This window comes from Delphinus delphis, chromosome 2 (genome assembly GCF_949987515.2).
Source record: "Delphinus delphis chromosome 2, mDelDel1.2, whole genome shotgun sequence".
NCBI lineage: Eukaryota > Metazoa > Chordata > Mammalia > Artiodactyla > Delphinidae > Delphinus > Delphinus delphis.
The window spans coordinates 167,064,543-167,080,230 of NC_082684.1; the positions used below are offsets into that span (position 1 = coordinate 167,064,543).

Consider the following 15,688-nt stretch of genomic DNA (forward strand, 5'->3'; position numbering starts at 1 on the left):
GTACACATAACCGTATGATTAGTATATCGATATTACAAATAATATATTACATTATAAACAAGTAATATCTGTATATATATATATGTACATACATATATATATAGGCTTGGCTAAGAAGTTCATTCAGGTTTTTCTGTGATATTGTATGGAAAAACCCAAAGGAACTTTTTGGCCAGCGATATATATCTATATATATAATATATATATATATATATTTTTTTTTTTTACTATGTTGTACCATTACTTTCAATCCCTAGAATGTAAATTCCACCAGGGTAAGCCCTTTGTTTTATTTATTTATTTTTATTTATTTATTTTATTGGAGTATAATTGCTTTACAGTGTTGTGTTAGTTTCTGCTGTACAATGAAGTGAATCAGCTCTATGTATATATATATCCCCTCCTTCCCACCTCCCCCACCTCCCACCCATCTAGGTCATCACAGTGCACCGAGCTGAGCTTCCTGTGCTTTATAGCATGTTCCCACTTGCTAGCTGTTTTACACATGGTAGTGTATATATGTCAATGCTAATCTCCCAATTCGTCCCACCCTCCCCTTCCCCCCGTGGGTCCACATGTCCCTTCTGTATGCCTGTGTCTCTATATCTGCCCTGCAAATAGGTTCCTCTGTACCATTTTTCTAAATTGCACATAAATGCGTTAATATACAATATTTGTTTTTCTGGCTTCACTCAATATGACAGGCTCCAGGTCCATCCACATCTCTACAAATGACCCAATTTTGTTCCCTTTTATGGCTGAGTAATATTCCATTGTATATATGTACCACATCTTCTTTATCCATTTGTCTGTCAGTGAGCATTTAGGTTGCTTCCATGACCTGGTTACTGTAAATAGTGCTGCAATGAACATTGGGGTGCATGTGTCCTTTTGAATTATGGTTTTTTCAGGGTATATGCTCAGTAGTGGGATTGCTGGGTTGTATGATAGTTCAATTTTTAGTTTAAGGACCCCCCATATTGTCCTCCATAGTGGCTGTATCACTTTACATTCCCACCAGCAGTGCAAGAGTGTTCCCTTTTCTCCACACCCTCTCCAGCATTTATTGTTTGTAAATTTTTTGATGATGGCCATTCTGACCGGTGTGAGGTGATACCTCATTGTAGTTTTGATTTGCATTTCTCTAATAATTAGTGATGTTGAGCATCTTTTCATGTTCCTCTTGGCCATCTGTATGTCTTCTTCGGTGAAACGTCTATTTAGGTTTTCTGCCCATTTTTTAATTGGGTGGTTTGTTTTTTTGATATTGAGCTCCATGAGTTGTTTATATTTTGGCGTTTAATCCTTTGCTGCTTTGCTTGCAAATATTTTCTCCCATTCTGAGGGTTGTCTTTTCGTCTTGTTTATGGTTTCCTTTGCAGTGCAGAAGGTTTTAAGTTTAATTAGGTTCTATTTATTTATATTTGTTTTATTTTCATTACTCTAGGAGGTGGGTCAAAAAGATCTTGCTGTGGTTTATGTCAAAAAGTGTTTTTCCTGTTTTCCTCTAAGAGTTTTACACTGTCCGGTCTTACAGTTAGGTCTTTAATCCATTTTAAGTGTATTTTTGCGTATGGTGTTAGGGAGTGTTCTAATTTTCATTCTTTCACATATAGCTGCCCAGTTTTCCCAGCACCACTTACTGAAGAGGCTGTCTTTTCTCCATTGTATGTTCTTGGCTCCTTTGTCATAAATTAAGTGACCATATGTACGTGGGTTTATCTCTGGGCTTTCTATCCTGTTCCATTGTTCTATATTTCTGTTTTTGTGCCATTACCATATTGTCTTGATTACTGTAGCTTTATAGTATAGTTTGAAGTCGGGGAGCCTGATTCCCCCAGCTCTGTTTTTCTTAAGATTGTTTTGTCTATTTAGGGTCTTTTGTGTTTCCGTACAAATTGTAAAATATTTTGTTCTAATTATGTGAAGAATGCTATTGGTAATTTGATAGGGATTGTATTGAACATGTAGGTTGCTTTGGGTAGTATAGTCATTTTCACAATATTGATTCTTCCAATCCAAGAACATGGTGTATCTCTCCCTCTGTTGGTGTCATCTTTGATTTCTTTCATCAGTGTTTTATAGTTTCTGAGTACAGGTCTTTTGCCTCCTTAGGTAGGTTTATTCCTTGGTATTTTATTCTTTTTGTTGCAGTGGTAAATGGGATTGTTTCCTTAATTTCTCTTGCTGATTTTTCATCATTAGTGTATAGGAATGCCAGAGATTTCTGTGCATTAATTTTGTATCCTGTACCTTACCAAATTCATTGATTAGCTGTAATAGTTTTCTGGTGCCATCTTTAGGATTTTCTACGTATAGTATCATGTCACCTGCGAACAGTGAGAGTTTTGCTTCTTCTTTTCTAATTTGGATTCCTTTTCTTTTTCTTCTCTGATTGTCATGGTTAGGACTTCCGAAACTGTGTTGAATAAGAGTGGCGAGAGGGGACATCCTTGTCTTGTTCCTGATCTTAGTGGAAACGCTTTCAGTTTTTCACCATTGAGAATAACGTTTGCTGTGGGTTTGTCATATATGGCCTTTATGTTGAGGTAGGTTTCCTCTATGCCCATTTTCTGGAGAGTTTTTATCATAAATTGGTGTTGAATTTTGTCAAAAGCTTTTTCTCCATCTGTTGAGATGATCATATGGTTTTTATTCCTTAATGGTGTATCACATTGATTGATTTGCGTATATTGAAGAATCCTTGCATTCCTGGGATAAATTCCACTTGATCGTGGTGTATGATCCTTTTAATGTGTTGTTGGATTCTGTTTGCTAGTATTTGTTGAGGATTTTTGCATCTATGTTCATCAGTGACATTGATCTGTAATTTTTTGGTGTCTTATAATGTCTAGTTTGGTATCAGGGTGATGGTGGCCTCGTTGAACAAATTTGGGAGTGTTCCTCCCTCTGCAATTTTTTGGAAGAGTTTGAGAAGGATAGGTGTTAGCTCTTCTCTAAATGTTTGCTAGAATTTGCCTATGAAGCCATCTGGTCCTAGACTTTTGTTTGTTAAAAAAGATTTTTAATTTCAGTTTCAATTTCATTACTTGTGATAGGTCTGTTTATATTTTCTAATTCTTCCTGGTTCAGTCTTGGAAAATTGTACCTTTCCAAGAATTTCTCCCATTTCTTCCAGGTTGTCCATTTTATTGACATATAGTTGTTTGTAGTAGTCTCTGATAATCCTTTGTATTTCTGCAGTGTCAGTTGTGATTGCTATTTTCATTTCTAATTTTATTGATTTGCATCCTCTTCCTTTTTTTCTTGATGAGTCTGTCTAAAGGTTAATCAATTTTGTTTCTCTTCTCAAAGAACCAACTTTTAGTTTCATTGATCTTTGCTATTGTTTTCTTCATTTCTATTTCATTTATTTCTGCTCTGATCTTTATGATTTCTTTCCTTCTACTGACTTTGGGTTTTCTTTGTTCTTTTTTTCTATAGTTGCTTTAGGTGTAAGGTTAGATTGTTTGTTTGAGATTTTTCTTGTTTCTTTGGTGAGATTGAATTGCTATAAACTTCCCTCTTAGAACTGTTTTTTTTGCATCCCACAGGTTTTGGGTCATCGTGTTTTCGTTGTCATATGTGTCTATGTATGTTTTTATTTCCTCTTTGATTTCTTCAGTGATCTCTTGGTTATTTAGTAGTTCACTGTTTAGCCTCCATGTATTCGTGTTTTTTACAGTTTTTTCCCTGTAATTGATTTCTAATCTCACAGCATTATGGTTGGAAAAGATGCTTGATATGTTTTCAGTTTTCTTAAATTTTCCAACGCTTGCTTTGTGACCCAAGATGTGATCTATCCTGGAGAATGTTCTGTGTGCACTTGAGAGGAAAGTGTATTATGCCACTTTCAGGTGGAATGTCCTATAAATATCAATTAAGTCTATCTGGTCTATTGTGTCATTTAAATCTTGTGTTTCCTTATTAATTTTCTGTCTGGATGATCTGTCCATTGGTGTAAGTGGGGTGTTAAAAGTCCCCCACTATTATTGTGTTACTGTCAGTTTCCCCTTTTATAGCTGTTAGCATTTGCCTTATGTATTGAGGTGCTCCTATATTGGGTGCATATATATTTATAATTGTTATAGCTTCTTCTTGGATTGATCCCTTGATCATTATGTAGTGTCCTTCCTTGTCTCTTGTTAACATTCTTTATTTTAAAGTCTGTTTTATCTGATATGAGTATTGCTATTCCCGCTTTCTTTCGATTTCCATTTGCATGGAGTATCTTTTTCCATCCCCTCACTTTCAGTCTGTATGTGTCCCTAGGTCTGAAGTGGACTTCTTGTAGACAGCATACATATGGGTCTTGTTTTTATATCCATTCAGCCAGTCTGTGTCTTTTGGTTGGAGCATTTAATCCATTTACAGTCAAGGTAGTTTTCGATATGTATGTTCCTATTACCATTTTCTTAATTGTTTTGGGTTTGTTTTTGTGGGTCCTTTTCTTCTCTTGTGTTCCTGCCTAGGGAAGTTCCTTTAGCATTTGCTGTAAAGCTGGTTTGGTGGTGCTGAATTCTTTTTGCTGAACTTTTGATTGTATGTAAAGCTTTTGATTTCTCCATCTGAATGAGATCCTTGCCAGGTAGAGTAATCTTGGTTGTAGGTTTTTCTCTTTCATCACTTTAAGTATATCCTGCCACTCCCTTCTGGCCTGCAGAGTTTCTGCTGAAAAATCAGCTGATAACCTTATGGGGAGTCCCATGTATGTTATTTGTTGCTTTTCCCTTGCTGCTTTTAATATTTTTACTTTGAATTTAACTTTTGTTAGTTTGATTAACATGTGTCTTGGCGTATTTCTCCTTGGTTTTATCCTGTATGGGACTCTCTATGCTCCCTGGACTTGGTTGGGTATTCCCTTTCCCACTTAAAGAAGTTTTTGACTATAATCTCTTCAAATATTTTCTCAGACCCTTTCTTTTTCTCTTCTTCTTCTGGGACCCCTATAATTCAAATGTTGGTACGTTTAATGTTGCCCTAGAGGTCTCTGAGACTGTCCTCAATTCTTTTTTCTTTATTCTGCTCCTTGGCAGTTATTTCCACCTTACTGTCTTCCAGCTCATTATTCGTTCGTCTACCCCAGTTATTCTGTTATTGATTCCTTCTAGTGTATTTTTTAGTTCAGTTATTGTATTGTTCATCTCTGTTTGTTCTTTAATTCTTCTAGATCTTTTCAAACATTTCTTGTATTTTCTCGATCCGTGCCTCCATCTTTTTCCAAGATTCTGGATCATCTTTACTATCATTACTTTGAATTCTTTTTCAGGTAGGTTGCCTATTTCCTCTTCATTTATTTGGTCTTGTAGGTTTTCACCTTGCTCCTTCATTTGTAACATATTTTTTTGTCATCTCAATTTTTTTTTTTTTTAATGGGTGGGATTGTGTTTCTGTCTTCCTGGTTGTTTGGCCTGAGGCTTCCCGCACTGGAGTTTGTAGGCTGTGGGTAGAGCCGGGTCTTGGTGCTGAGATGAGGACCTATGGGAGATCTCACTCTGATGAATATTCCCTGGGGTCTGAGGTTCTTTGTTAGTCCAGTGGTCCTGACTCAGAGCTCCCACCACAGGAGCTCAGGCCCGACCCCTGGCTTGTGAACCAAGATCCTGCAAGCTGCATGGGGTGGCAAAAAAAAAAAAAAAAAGGAGCAGAACAATAACAAAGAGTAAAAAATAAAATAAGATGAGAAAACTAACAGCTATGTTAGAAAAAATAAAAATATAGATGAAACAACAGCCAGAAGGTAAAACAGAACCACAGTAGCATACACACAAAAAACAAACAGCTGGAAAAGGCCTTGGCTGTGGGAGGCGGGGCTTTGGTGGGGGCGGGGTTTAGGCTGGGGTGGGGTCTAGGTTTAGAACCCGCATGATTGGGAAAGGCCCTGGGGTGGGGGGCTTAGGGTCAGCACGGCTGGAGGGGCCCAGGAACGCCTCTGGCCTCGAAGGCCAGAGGAGCAGGCCCAGGACCCCAGCAGGCTTTCTGGGCCCGAGTGGGCGGGGGAAACACTAGGTGCATTCCCCCCAGCCTCTGATTCCGGAGGCTCGTTCCCTGTTCGTCTCTTCTCTTCTCACTGTCCGCCCCACCCGCCCCATGACCCGTGCAGCTGGAGGGGGCCCTGAAAGGCAGGGGACCAGGCCTGGAAGCCCAGCAGGGCCCAGGTGGGTGGGGGAAACTAGCCGCATTTCCCCTGATCCTCCGATCCTGGAGGGCCCCTCCCTGTCTGCCCCTCCTCCTCTTCTCCCCCTCCCTACGCCCCTAGGACCAGCATGGCTGGAGAGGGCCCCAGAAGGCAGAGAACCCAGCCTGGGACCCAGCAGGCCTCCCGGGGCCTGATTGGGCAGGGGAAATGCTAGCTGCACTCTCCCCTGATCCTCCGAGCCCCCAAGGGTCCCTCCAGGTGTGGGAACCCCTCCCCTTTCCCAGCCACCCCTCAGGGGCACCGGTCCCATCCAGCCTCCACTTTTCCTCCTACCCAGTCGCTCGGGGGATCCTCCTGTCTCCTTGAGTGTCGAGGTCCCCCACCAGCATCTGGCAGGTGCCCTAGTTGTGGGGAGACGTGAACTCCGTGTCCTCCCACTCCACCACCTTGACTCCACCAAGCCCTTTGTTTTATTCACCACTAATGCCCCAGCAGTTAGAATTGTGTCTGGCATAGTTGATGCCAGAAAAATCGTTGCTGAATGAATGAACTTGAAGGGATAAAAGGAAGCCTTACGTATCCATCAGGTTTTGCCTGTTATAATGTGCTTGTGCATGTATTTTCTCCTTTGCCCTCCTTCCCCATGTCACTGTGGGAGGACAGCCCTGTGGCACAGCTAAGGCAGTTGTTCTCCTAGTTTGATGGTTGAGGAAACTGAGACTCAGAGACATGAGTGATTTATGAGCACTGATTTGTATCTCCCCTTGAGTGTCTGTTGGCCAACTCAGCATGTCCAAAAACAAACTCCTCTCTTCCCATCTCGGGTATGACTACTTCTTTCATCCATTACTGGGGCCAAAAGCCTTGGTGTCTTATTGATGCTGTCTCTCACATTCCACACGGGACAGCAGAGGATGCTCTCGGAGCTGTATCCCAGATGCCCAGACTCCAGCCCTTGCTCTCGACCTCACTGCCACCACGCCAGTCAGTTTCTTCTCATCTGTTCTGCTCCTCAGTCATTCAGGGGCAAAGTCATACCAGCAGAGGGACAGCAAGGCTGAGAGAGAGGTCAGGACAGTGGAGAGTATGTGAGGGGTTCTCCCAGGTAAGGAGCAGGAAAATTAAAAGGAATTCCCACACAGTATTGATGGCTGGCAGTGAAGGAGGTAAGGCCAGCCTTCAGGCAAAGAGCTGGTTTGTGTGAATGGGAACAGAAGACAACCGAAGATTGCTGTTCTTAAAGGGGATTTTGGAGTTTCAGATCTAGAACGTAAAACTGTATCAAGTAAGAATTTAAGGTCAGAGAATGTCTGAAGAAGACCTTGGGGATCTTAGTGCCAAATTTCTGAAAGGGTTATTGGTGCAAATGTTGAAGCTCTCAAAGGTCATGGCCTGGGGAGTGGCAGCCAGGAGGCCAACTTCCTGTGCTGAGGTCATCCAGGGATGTGTGGGAATTTCCTGGATGCTGGTAGGGAACTTCAGGATGAGTAATTCAGAACCCAGAAACAGGGGAGATGTTGAGGGTTTGGACAGATGACGGATTGAAGTGGCAATGGGAAGATAGAACAGCCCTGGTCTCCTTTCTCCATGAGCAGAGGGCAAGGGGAGAGATAGCAGCCTTCAAGATCAGGGTTTTAGATGATATTTCTTCATGAGCCTCTGTGTGCCCCGTCCTCCTCTAAGGACTGAGGATGCAAGAAAAGGTGCGAGATGTGGTTGTTATCCCCAGGGAGCATGCAGTGGTACCCAGGCAGTACTGTTGCCTATGAAATATTTAGAGGTACGTGTCATTGTAGCCCCGTTGCAATTACCACTAACTCTGTTAATATCTCCTCAATAAATCTAGGTGTTTCCATGAGAAGTTAAATTTATTGGGCATTTTTAGAAGAATGTCCTTAATTATCAGCTCTTTCACCAATAGGTCACCTTTGGGCAGAAATAGAAAGCTCATGGCTCAGAGTCCTCCTTAAAGCTTTACCACAAATTCAGATCATTTGAATTCCAGTACTCTGTTGAATTCATCTAAAAACAGTGTCTTCAATTACTCTGGATTTTTTTCCCTCATAGCAGAGAATCGGGGCATGAACAAACAAGGCCATGGCCTAGCTTTCAACCTGTTCACTATTCAAGTTCTGGGAAAAACGCCTTTGGCACTGCCAAGACGAAAGGGTTTTAAGTCACTTAGATTGCTCCTAGAAAAAAAAATTGACTTTGTGAAAGGCAGGCATTGCTTAAGAATGATGATACTTGCCACGTCCACAGCAGCTCACATGGTACCTAGCACATATTAAGTGCTCAGAAATGTTTGTTGATGACTCATTGACCATTTATCACTTTCTGAAGGGGAGAGAGTTGACAGGGAATGAGCAGGAACCAGAAAAATAATTACAAAATATTAGAACTAGAAGGGAATGATGGACCACCTAGCAAGTACTCTCAGAAAGCCAGCCCTGGTTACTATAGTGGTTGCTGACTATCCTGTACCACTGCGTTCCAAAGTTAGTAACTGGTTACAAAGGTGAATGCGGACTTGGGACCTATCACATCAGCTTGGTTGGCTGGTGTCAGCCAGCTCCCCGCACTTCGGGATATTTAAAAACATTTCCTTAGGGGTTTATTATAGGGGAATTCCATTCTCATACTACTTGTTTTTTAATAGCCATTAATTTAACCTAGATACACAATGATAAAGACTTAATTCAGGCTTAAGGAGGCCTCAGTCAGTCCAAAGACAAGTCCCCAGTCAAAAAACATTGAAAGTGAAAACTTAAATCAAAGTCGTGTGAATGGACTCAACTGGCTAAAAATATCTCCCCAAATGCAGATTTTTTTTTTTTCCCTTCGCTGGACTCTGCAGACAGAGAGCAGACCACGAGCAGACTGGGTTTTGCTTCATCTTCACAGGCAGACATGGGGCTCGCAGGAAAGCTGGTTGTAGCAACAGGAATTTAATACCGGGATCAGCACGTTCTCTGGATTGGATTTGAATTTTTTATTAATATTATGCTTGGACCCCGAGAAAATTCATTCAGCCAGCCCGACTTATGACACTAAATGACTAGTTAACCATACGTACTAATCACATAAATATGGTTTATGGAATGATATAAAATGGTTTCTGAAATCACTTTTAAACCATCTTTTCAACAGTAATTATACCTGCCCTGGAATACCTTAAACCAAGCGATACTGGCAACAATTAACTTAAGCATCTTTAGTCTTCTGATGATTATCGTACAAAATTGCCACTGCAATAAAATGACAGGGTTGTTTTCATTTCTCTTCTTCCACTGCATTTCTCTTTTTTCCCCTTTCCCATTAAAACGTACTTCATAACATTTCATCATGGGAGAAGTCTGCCTAAGTTTCCAGTTGCTGAAATTTAGTTAAACCATAAAATTGTTTCCAGATTACCAACCATGAAATGGAAAGACAATCTTATTTATGAATTTATAAATCAGATAATCTCCCTCAAATGAATCCTGAAACCAGAAACACTTTGATGATTAAACAGGAGGGGGAAAGTTTTCTCATTACCATGTGTCAAAAGAATTGTATTTCTGTGAAGTGGATTTGGCCAAGACGGTGGAACACGCATGTGCAATCCGTGTGCACAGCGCCTGGGGCATGCACTGTTTCCTGAGCAGGGGGAGAGAATCGCTCTCCCTTGACCGTCAAGCTCAAGTGTACTGAACTCTCAAGGTTCTGACAGATCATGTCTCCTTCCTGGTGACCCCACTGGTGACATAGCCTGGAGGAGGCCACCCAAGGAGCATCCCGTCCTGTCCTCACAGACACAAAAAGGAGAACAAGCGTGTGGATATCTGGACTAAACGCAGGGCTGTTGCTCTGCAGCATCCAGACCCTCATCCTATGTCAACGTCATCCCTGGGTAGTCAGGAGACTGGGGCGCTGTTTGGGGGTTTTCTTTCTCTGCATCCTAAAACCGTTGTCTAGGGGAAGATGGGTGAGAAGCCAAGTACCTGCTGAGCCAAGGCGGATGCCAAAGGCGTGTACGAAGCCCTGTGGACAGCCCTCTGAGAGGACCCACCTGTGCTGAACCATTCGGCAGTTCTCACCATGGTGATGAATCTGTTGACGGTCAATGTCTTGAATCTGGAATGATTCTAGTGCTTTGTTTCAGTTTTTAATGCTGCTGCCCTCCTTTGTTAGACCAGTTAATGAAAGCTGGTGACCAGAGAGGGACCAGAGAGTACACTGATTTAGCCCTAATCAGGACCGTGCCTAGGCCAGCACTGGAATCCGTCTGCCGTTTCTCTCCCACCAGACTCTTGCTTATTCTCTGCATCTGTGGACTTACCTACTGTTTACATCTCTTAATGTGATTGTCTCTTGAGTGTAGTCAGTCTCCGCACCTTCGTATCCTGCACTACAGCTTCACAGAACCCGTTAAGCCTCTTCCTAACCAAAGCTGTCTAGACCCTAAGAATGTCCTGCCATTTTTTTTTTAACATCTTTATTGGGGTATAATTGCTTTACGATGGTGTGTTAGTTTCTGCTTTATAACAAAGTGAATCAGTTATACATATACATATGTTCCCATATCTCTTCCCTCTTGCGTCTCCCTCCCTCCCACCCTCCCTATCCCACCCCTCCAGGCTGTCACAAAGCACCAAGCCAATCCAATATCCCTGTGCCATGTGGCTGCTTCCAACTAGCTATCTACCTTACTACGTTTTGTCCTGCCATTTTAAAAGAAATGAAATCCTTTGCATTTGCCTAGGATTGAATAAGAGCGTTAAACTCGTACATCTCGGGGTAGCTCTCCGCCACTCTTAGGGTCTTGAGTTTGGCTTCCGGCCTTACTGTGGGAAGAATGGGGGTTCTGGACAACTTCTACCTGGAACTCAGCAGGTCCTCCCAGAAGTGGTCCATTTCCCAAGAGCTCATTTGTGTGAGTCTGTACCCCCGACACACGGAGACCAGCCACCACCCCATCGTTTCCGAGCTGCCATGCAACTTGGGTCTGATAAACTTGGGATCTCCCATGGGTATTTACTAACCTGCTTTCGTGAGTGGAATTTCTTACTTATTTTCCTCTTTGGCAATGCACTGCTTAATGGCAGACAGGCCACCAAGAATACACGTATAACTGAAAATGCTCTGCAGCTCAGAGGTTTAGCGTTCTCAGCTATGCCTGAAAACACTGGGAAAGTCATTCCGGGTGGATGCATATCTCTTCTCACTGTTTGAGATTTCTTCTTTCCACACTATTAGAACAAAGAGATCATGCTATTAATGCTTAATTTTTCCCCCCAGTGGGTTGACAACCATTAACTCTCCAGACTGCACGACTTACATCCAAGAAACCCAGTATTGTGACACAACCGTCCATTTTAAACTAAAGAAAATGCATGGAATTCTGAAGTCAGAAGCTTGCGATTGTGAAATGACTCTCAATGGGTTTTTTTTTTACGGCACTAAGAGTTATATTCCAAAGGCATGTGTATGAACAAAATTACCCTTGAAAGTCCTCTTGATTGCCATGAAGTTCAGGATACAGATACAGCATCTCTCGTGAAGTCCAGCATATCAGTTATTTTGTTCTAGTGAAAGAACAGACCGCCATGACTTTTTCTGTTGGGTACCAGGTAAAGTAGTGGGCTTGTACTTAAAAGCCACAATGTCTGAAAGTGCTGTTTGTAGCCCAGGAATCATCACCATTGCTCATACTACAAGAGGCCCATGGGACTGAGACCCCCCATGAAGAATGGGGTCCCTTTTCTGTCTCAGGCTGGGACTAGACACCTGCTGATGGCAGTCCAGGTGTCCACACTGTTCTAACTCTTCTCCCTTCTCTCTTTTATTGTCTTGAACTACCAAGTAGGTATAACTGAATTCACATGCCAGTGCGTGTGTGATGGCCGTGCTTAGCAGAGGTCACTCTGTGGTGGTGATTTGATAATGTGTTGGGAATACTGGGAATAGTTCCTTGGCACTGCCATTGTCTGACGTACAGAAATGGGAGCCAGTTTCAAACGCTACGTGAATTGTGTGTAGCCCCGGAGAGCCCTGAACAGAGAGGTGTAGTGTCTGTGCATAATATCAAAATTGGGAAGAGTTTTTATTTAGGTCTTGAGATAACCGAGTTGTTAGGGGTATTTGTTTTCCTGCTTGATCCTGTAAAAGCCCCCAGGTTCCTATGACATTGAGTTGAGGAGCCTCTACCCTCAAGGAAGACACTGATGTCAAGCACACTTTTCCGTGTTCGTAAGAGACATTCGCTTTGTGTTGCTCTTGGGCTTTACAACAAGTTTTACTCCAGACACACAACGAACATCTCCATCGTTTACACCAAAGTCAGCCAGCAGCCTCCCAGCTGCGGGGAGGAACACAGCTCAGAAGTGGCCTAGGGTCCCCCTGGTGCAGAGGTCAAATAGTAAAAGAAGGGCAGAAAGGCTCAAACACACAAAGATGCACAAAGAGAATTATTTCCAAGCTTTTCCATTTTCCATGAGGCCTCTGCTGGTCTGTCCAGTGTCTTTTCAGTAAGGTCATCGGGTTAATACTAAACTCTGTCCATCAAATCTTGAGCTCAGTGGGAATTTGCAGGCTCAGTAGCTTCCCCAAGCCAGGTTGGGGTGAACTTTGGAGGCCTGCTAAGTGGAACTTTTATAACCCTCAGATGATCATTCACCTAGACAAACCAGTCTGAAAGTCAACATAAGCTTTAACAAACAATTCTCTTGTTTTACAGAGAGAGGATGCAAGCCATGGAGAAACAGATTGCCAGTTTAACTGGCCTTGTTCAGTCTGCGCTTTTTAAAGGGCCCCTTACAAGTAATAGCAAAGATGCATCTAGGTAAAAAAAAAAAAAAACAAAAAAAAAAACCAATTCAAAGTAATTCAATCTGTTTCTCTTTAATGATTAAGATCATTCATTCATTCCAATCGTTTTCTTGTAATCATTTCAAGGCTGAAAATACCCGCATCTCTATGAATCATGGTTTGTTTGCTTGTCTATTTCTGGTAATTCTTTGGCCCAAGAAGGGTAAATGGGCTTCCCAGTGCATGTGGCTTCATGGACCACTGTGCAGTGCCTGCCGCCACCATCCACATGTATCCACATCCTCCGTCATCTGAGGGCCATGAGCGTGCCTCAGCTGCACACCTGGGAAGCCTTTTCCATCCCGGCCAGTAGTGGTGCTGACGCTGAAATACCTTCATTGCTTAATACCCTCACTAGCTGCTGCTGATTGCTTAGAATAGTGAATGGAAGGGGGGTGGGGAAACACATTTGGGAAACCGGATCGCTGACTCTCTTTTTCTTTCCTTCAGCGAGAAAATGATGAAAACCACAGCCAGTAAGAACCACACAGATGGTGCAGGTGAGTGTCCTCCAGACCTGCAGGAGGCCTGGACGGTGCCTTTGATGAGCCTGGTTTGCTTCCAGACGTATTAACCTCTCCCCAAGTCACCTATCTGATGCAACGTCAGAGGCTCTGGGGTAACTCCCTGCACCACCCCTTCCCTGCTTAATGCTGAAATTCCAGATGAGTCATTAATTTGCAGGGGGCGGTCTTTAGTCCTCTCCCTTCAGTCTTCATTCATTTATTCACTTCCTCATTCATTTATTCATTTATGAGGCCATATATCCAACAAATGCTTATATGCCTGATACTGGACCAGGGCGGTGGACATCACTAGGACAAGGCTCCCTGCTCCCTAATCCGATGCAGAAAGTGGATCTGGGACAGGTCATTATATGTGTGCTGAGTGTTAAGAAAAAGTGCAGAATAAATGTTTACCCAACAGAGCTGGCCTCAAGCAAGGCCGCTTCCCTGAGGAAGTAAAACAAACTGAGGCCGAAAGGATGAGGACAGAAGGAAAGAGCCATTCAAGTAGAGAGCAAAGCATGTACAGATGTTGTGGTGAGGAATTTAGACACTATTCTAAGTGCAGAGGGAAGGCAGTGGAAGGTTCTACAGCGGGGAAGGGCCTCAGCCCAGCTGCAGGATGTGACCGGATGAGAAAGGGGCACGAGCTGATAGGGTGCCCCCATGGGTCAGGGCAGGAGAAAGAGGCGTGCTTGGACCAGGGCCTGCTTTCAAATGCCAGCATCCCCTCAAAGAGGCCCCAGTTATAGCCCCTGTGCCCTTTACTAGTATCCAGGTATATTTGATGTCCATCTTATCCTGCAGACTCAAGGTGGGCCTCTCTCAAGAATATGAAGTCTTCCCTTCCCTTGGGTTAGAAATAGAAATCGTCACCAGGGACATGCTTGGCTACTGAATTACTCAGAAAGCATGTGGCAAGTTGGGTGAAACCCCTGATTTGGAGGAAGCCCCACAGAGTGTAGTGCCACACGGTAGAATGGACAGAACTGGGGACTTCAGTTGAGACGTCTATTGGTCCTGGTTCCGCTCCAGCCAAGTTCAGGCCCTTCAGCCGTAAAGCCAGCAGGGCTGCTCTTCCAGCATTCCAAGTCCTCATGGGATTGGTTGGTTTACTTAGAAATCAGTCAGTGACCTTGGTGGCAGCCAGAGAATCGTTTCATGGAAATTGCTGAGCTTGTCTTCATAGCAACTGCCAGGTTGCTTTGGAGATATTTATTCATCTATTTTCTGATCTATTATGAACCTACAGAAAAAAAGGCACTTACTGAACTCGTAGAAACAGCAGAAGGGTGGTTGCCAGGGGTGGGGGACATGGGAGATGTTGGTCAAAAAGTACCAATTTCCAGTTAGAAGATGAATAAGTTCTAAGGTACAGCATGGTGATTGTAGATAACAGTGTTGAACTATATACTCGAAAGTTGCCAGGAGAATAGGTCTTAAATGTTCTCACCCCAAGAAAGCCATGGTAATTACGTGACAGGATGGGCGAGTTAGATGATAATCATGTGGCAATGTGTAAGTGTATCCAATCAACACATTGTACACCTTAAAGTTGTACAGTGTTACATGTCAGTTATAACTAATAAAGTTGGGGGGTTGGGAGGGGGCAGCTACCAAACACTAAAACATTTCACTCCTCTGGATTCTATTCTAGAAATTATTCGTATCCAATACCATTGTTCTAATCGATATGTACGTGCTGTTTTGTATTCTTCTTTATTCCTTTTCCCTTTTGGTAAAATAATAATTAATAGTAATAATAGGAAGCATTTAGTGAAGTTTCCTATGTACCGGGCACTGTTGTAAGTGCTTTTCTAAGCTGAACTTGTTACCCCCTGACGCAGCCTCGTGGGACAGGTACACTCATGATTCCCATGTTCCAGATGACGACACTGAACACACATCCACACACACATGACACACATCAGCGCGCTCCACCAAGCATGACGTGCTATCTCATGACATCACGATACCTCATCCTTTTGTGTTAAGGTGCCCCAGTCCCTTTAAAGAAATGTAGGTTGCTTCATTTCTTCGTTTTGAAAGAGTTTGCAAATGTCTTTTTTGAAGCATGGGGGAAGGAGCAGGTGTCATTTCTTTGGGATGCATTTCCCGGAGTGGAGTTAATAAAGCCAAAGGGACAAACAGCTCAGTGGCCCTGGTGGCACATGCCAGTTCTCTCTTCTGAAAG

General features: G+C 42.9%; 1 protein-coding gene across 19 annotated transcripts in view; it reads left to right on the top strand.

Moving 5' to 3' along the window:
- Positions 1–15,688, top strand: part of KIAA1217 (KIAA1217 ortholog) — a 773,854-nt gene that overhangs the window by 708,508 nt on the left and 49,658 nt on the right. For 13 of the 19 annotated variants that reach the window (XM_060006227.2, XM_060006228.2, XM_060006229.2 and 10 more), the window contains 2 exons: positions 12,858–12,962; positions 13,439–13,488. In XM_060006227.2, the coding sequence (XP_059862210.1) occupies positions 12,858–12,962; positions 13,439–13,488 (155 nt within the window). The remainder of the gene's footprint in view (positions 1–12,857; positions 12,963–13,438; positions 13,489–15,688) is intronic. The other 6 variants (XM_060006225.1, XM_060006226.1, XM_060006233.1 and 3 more) reach the window with 1 other exon arrangement.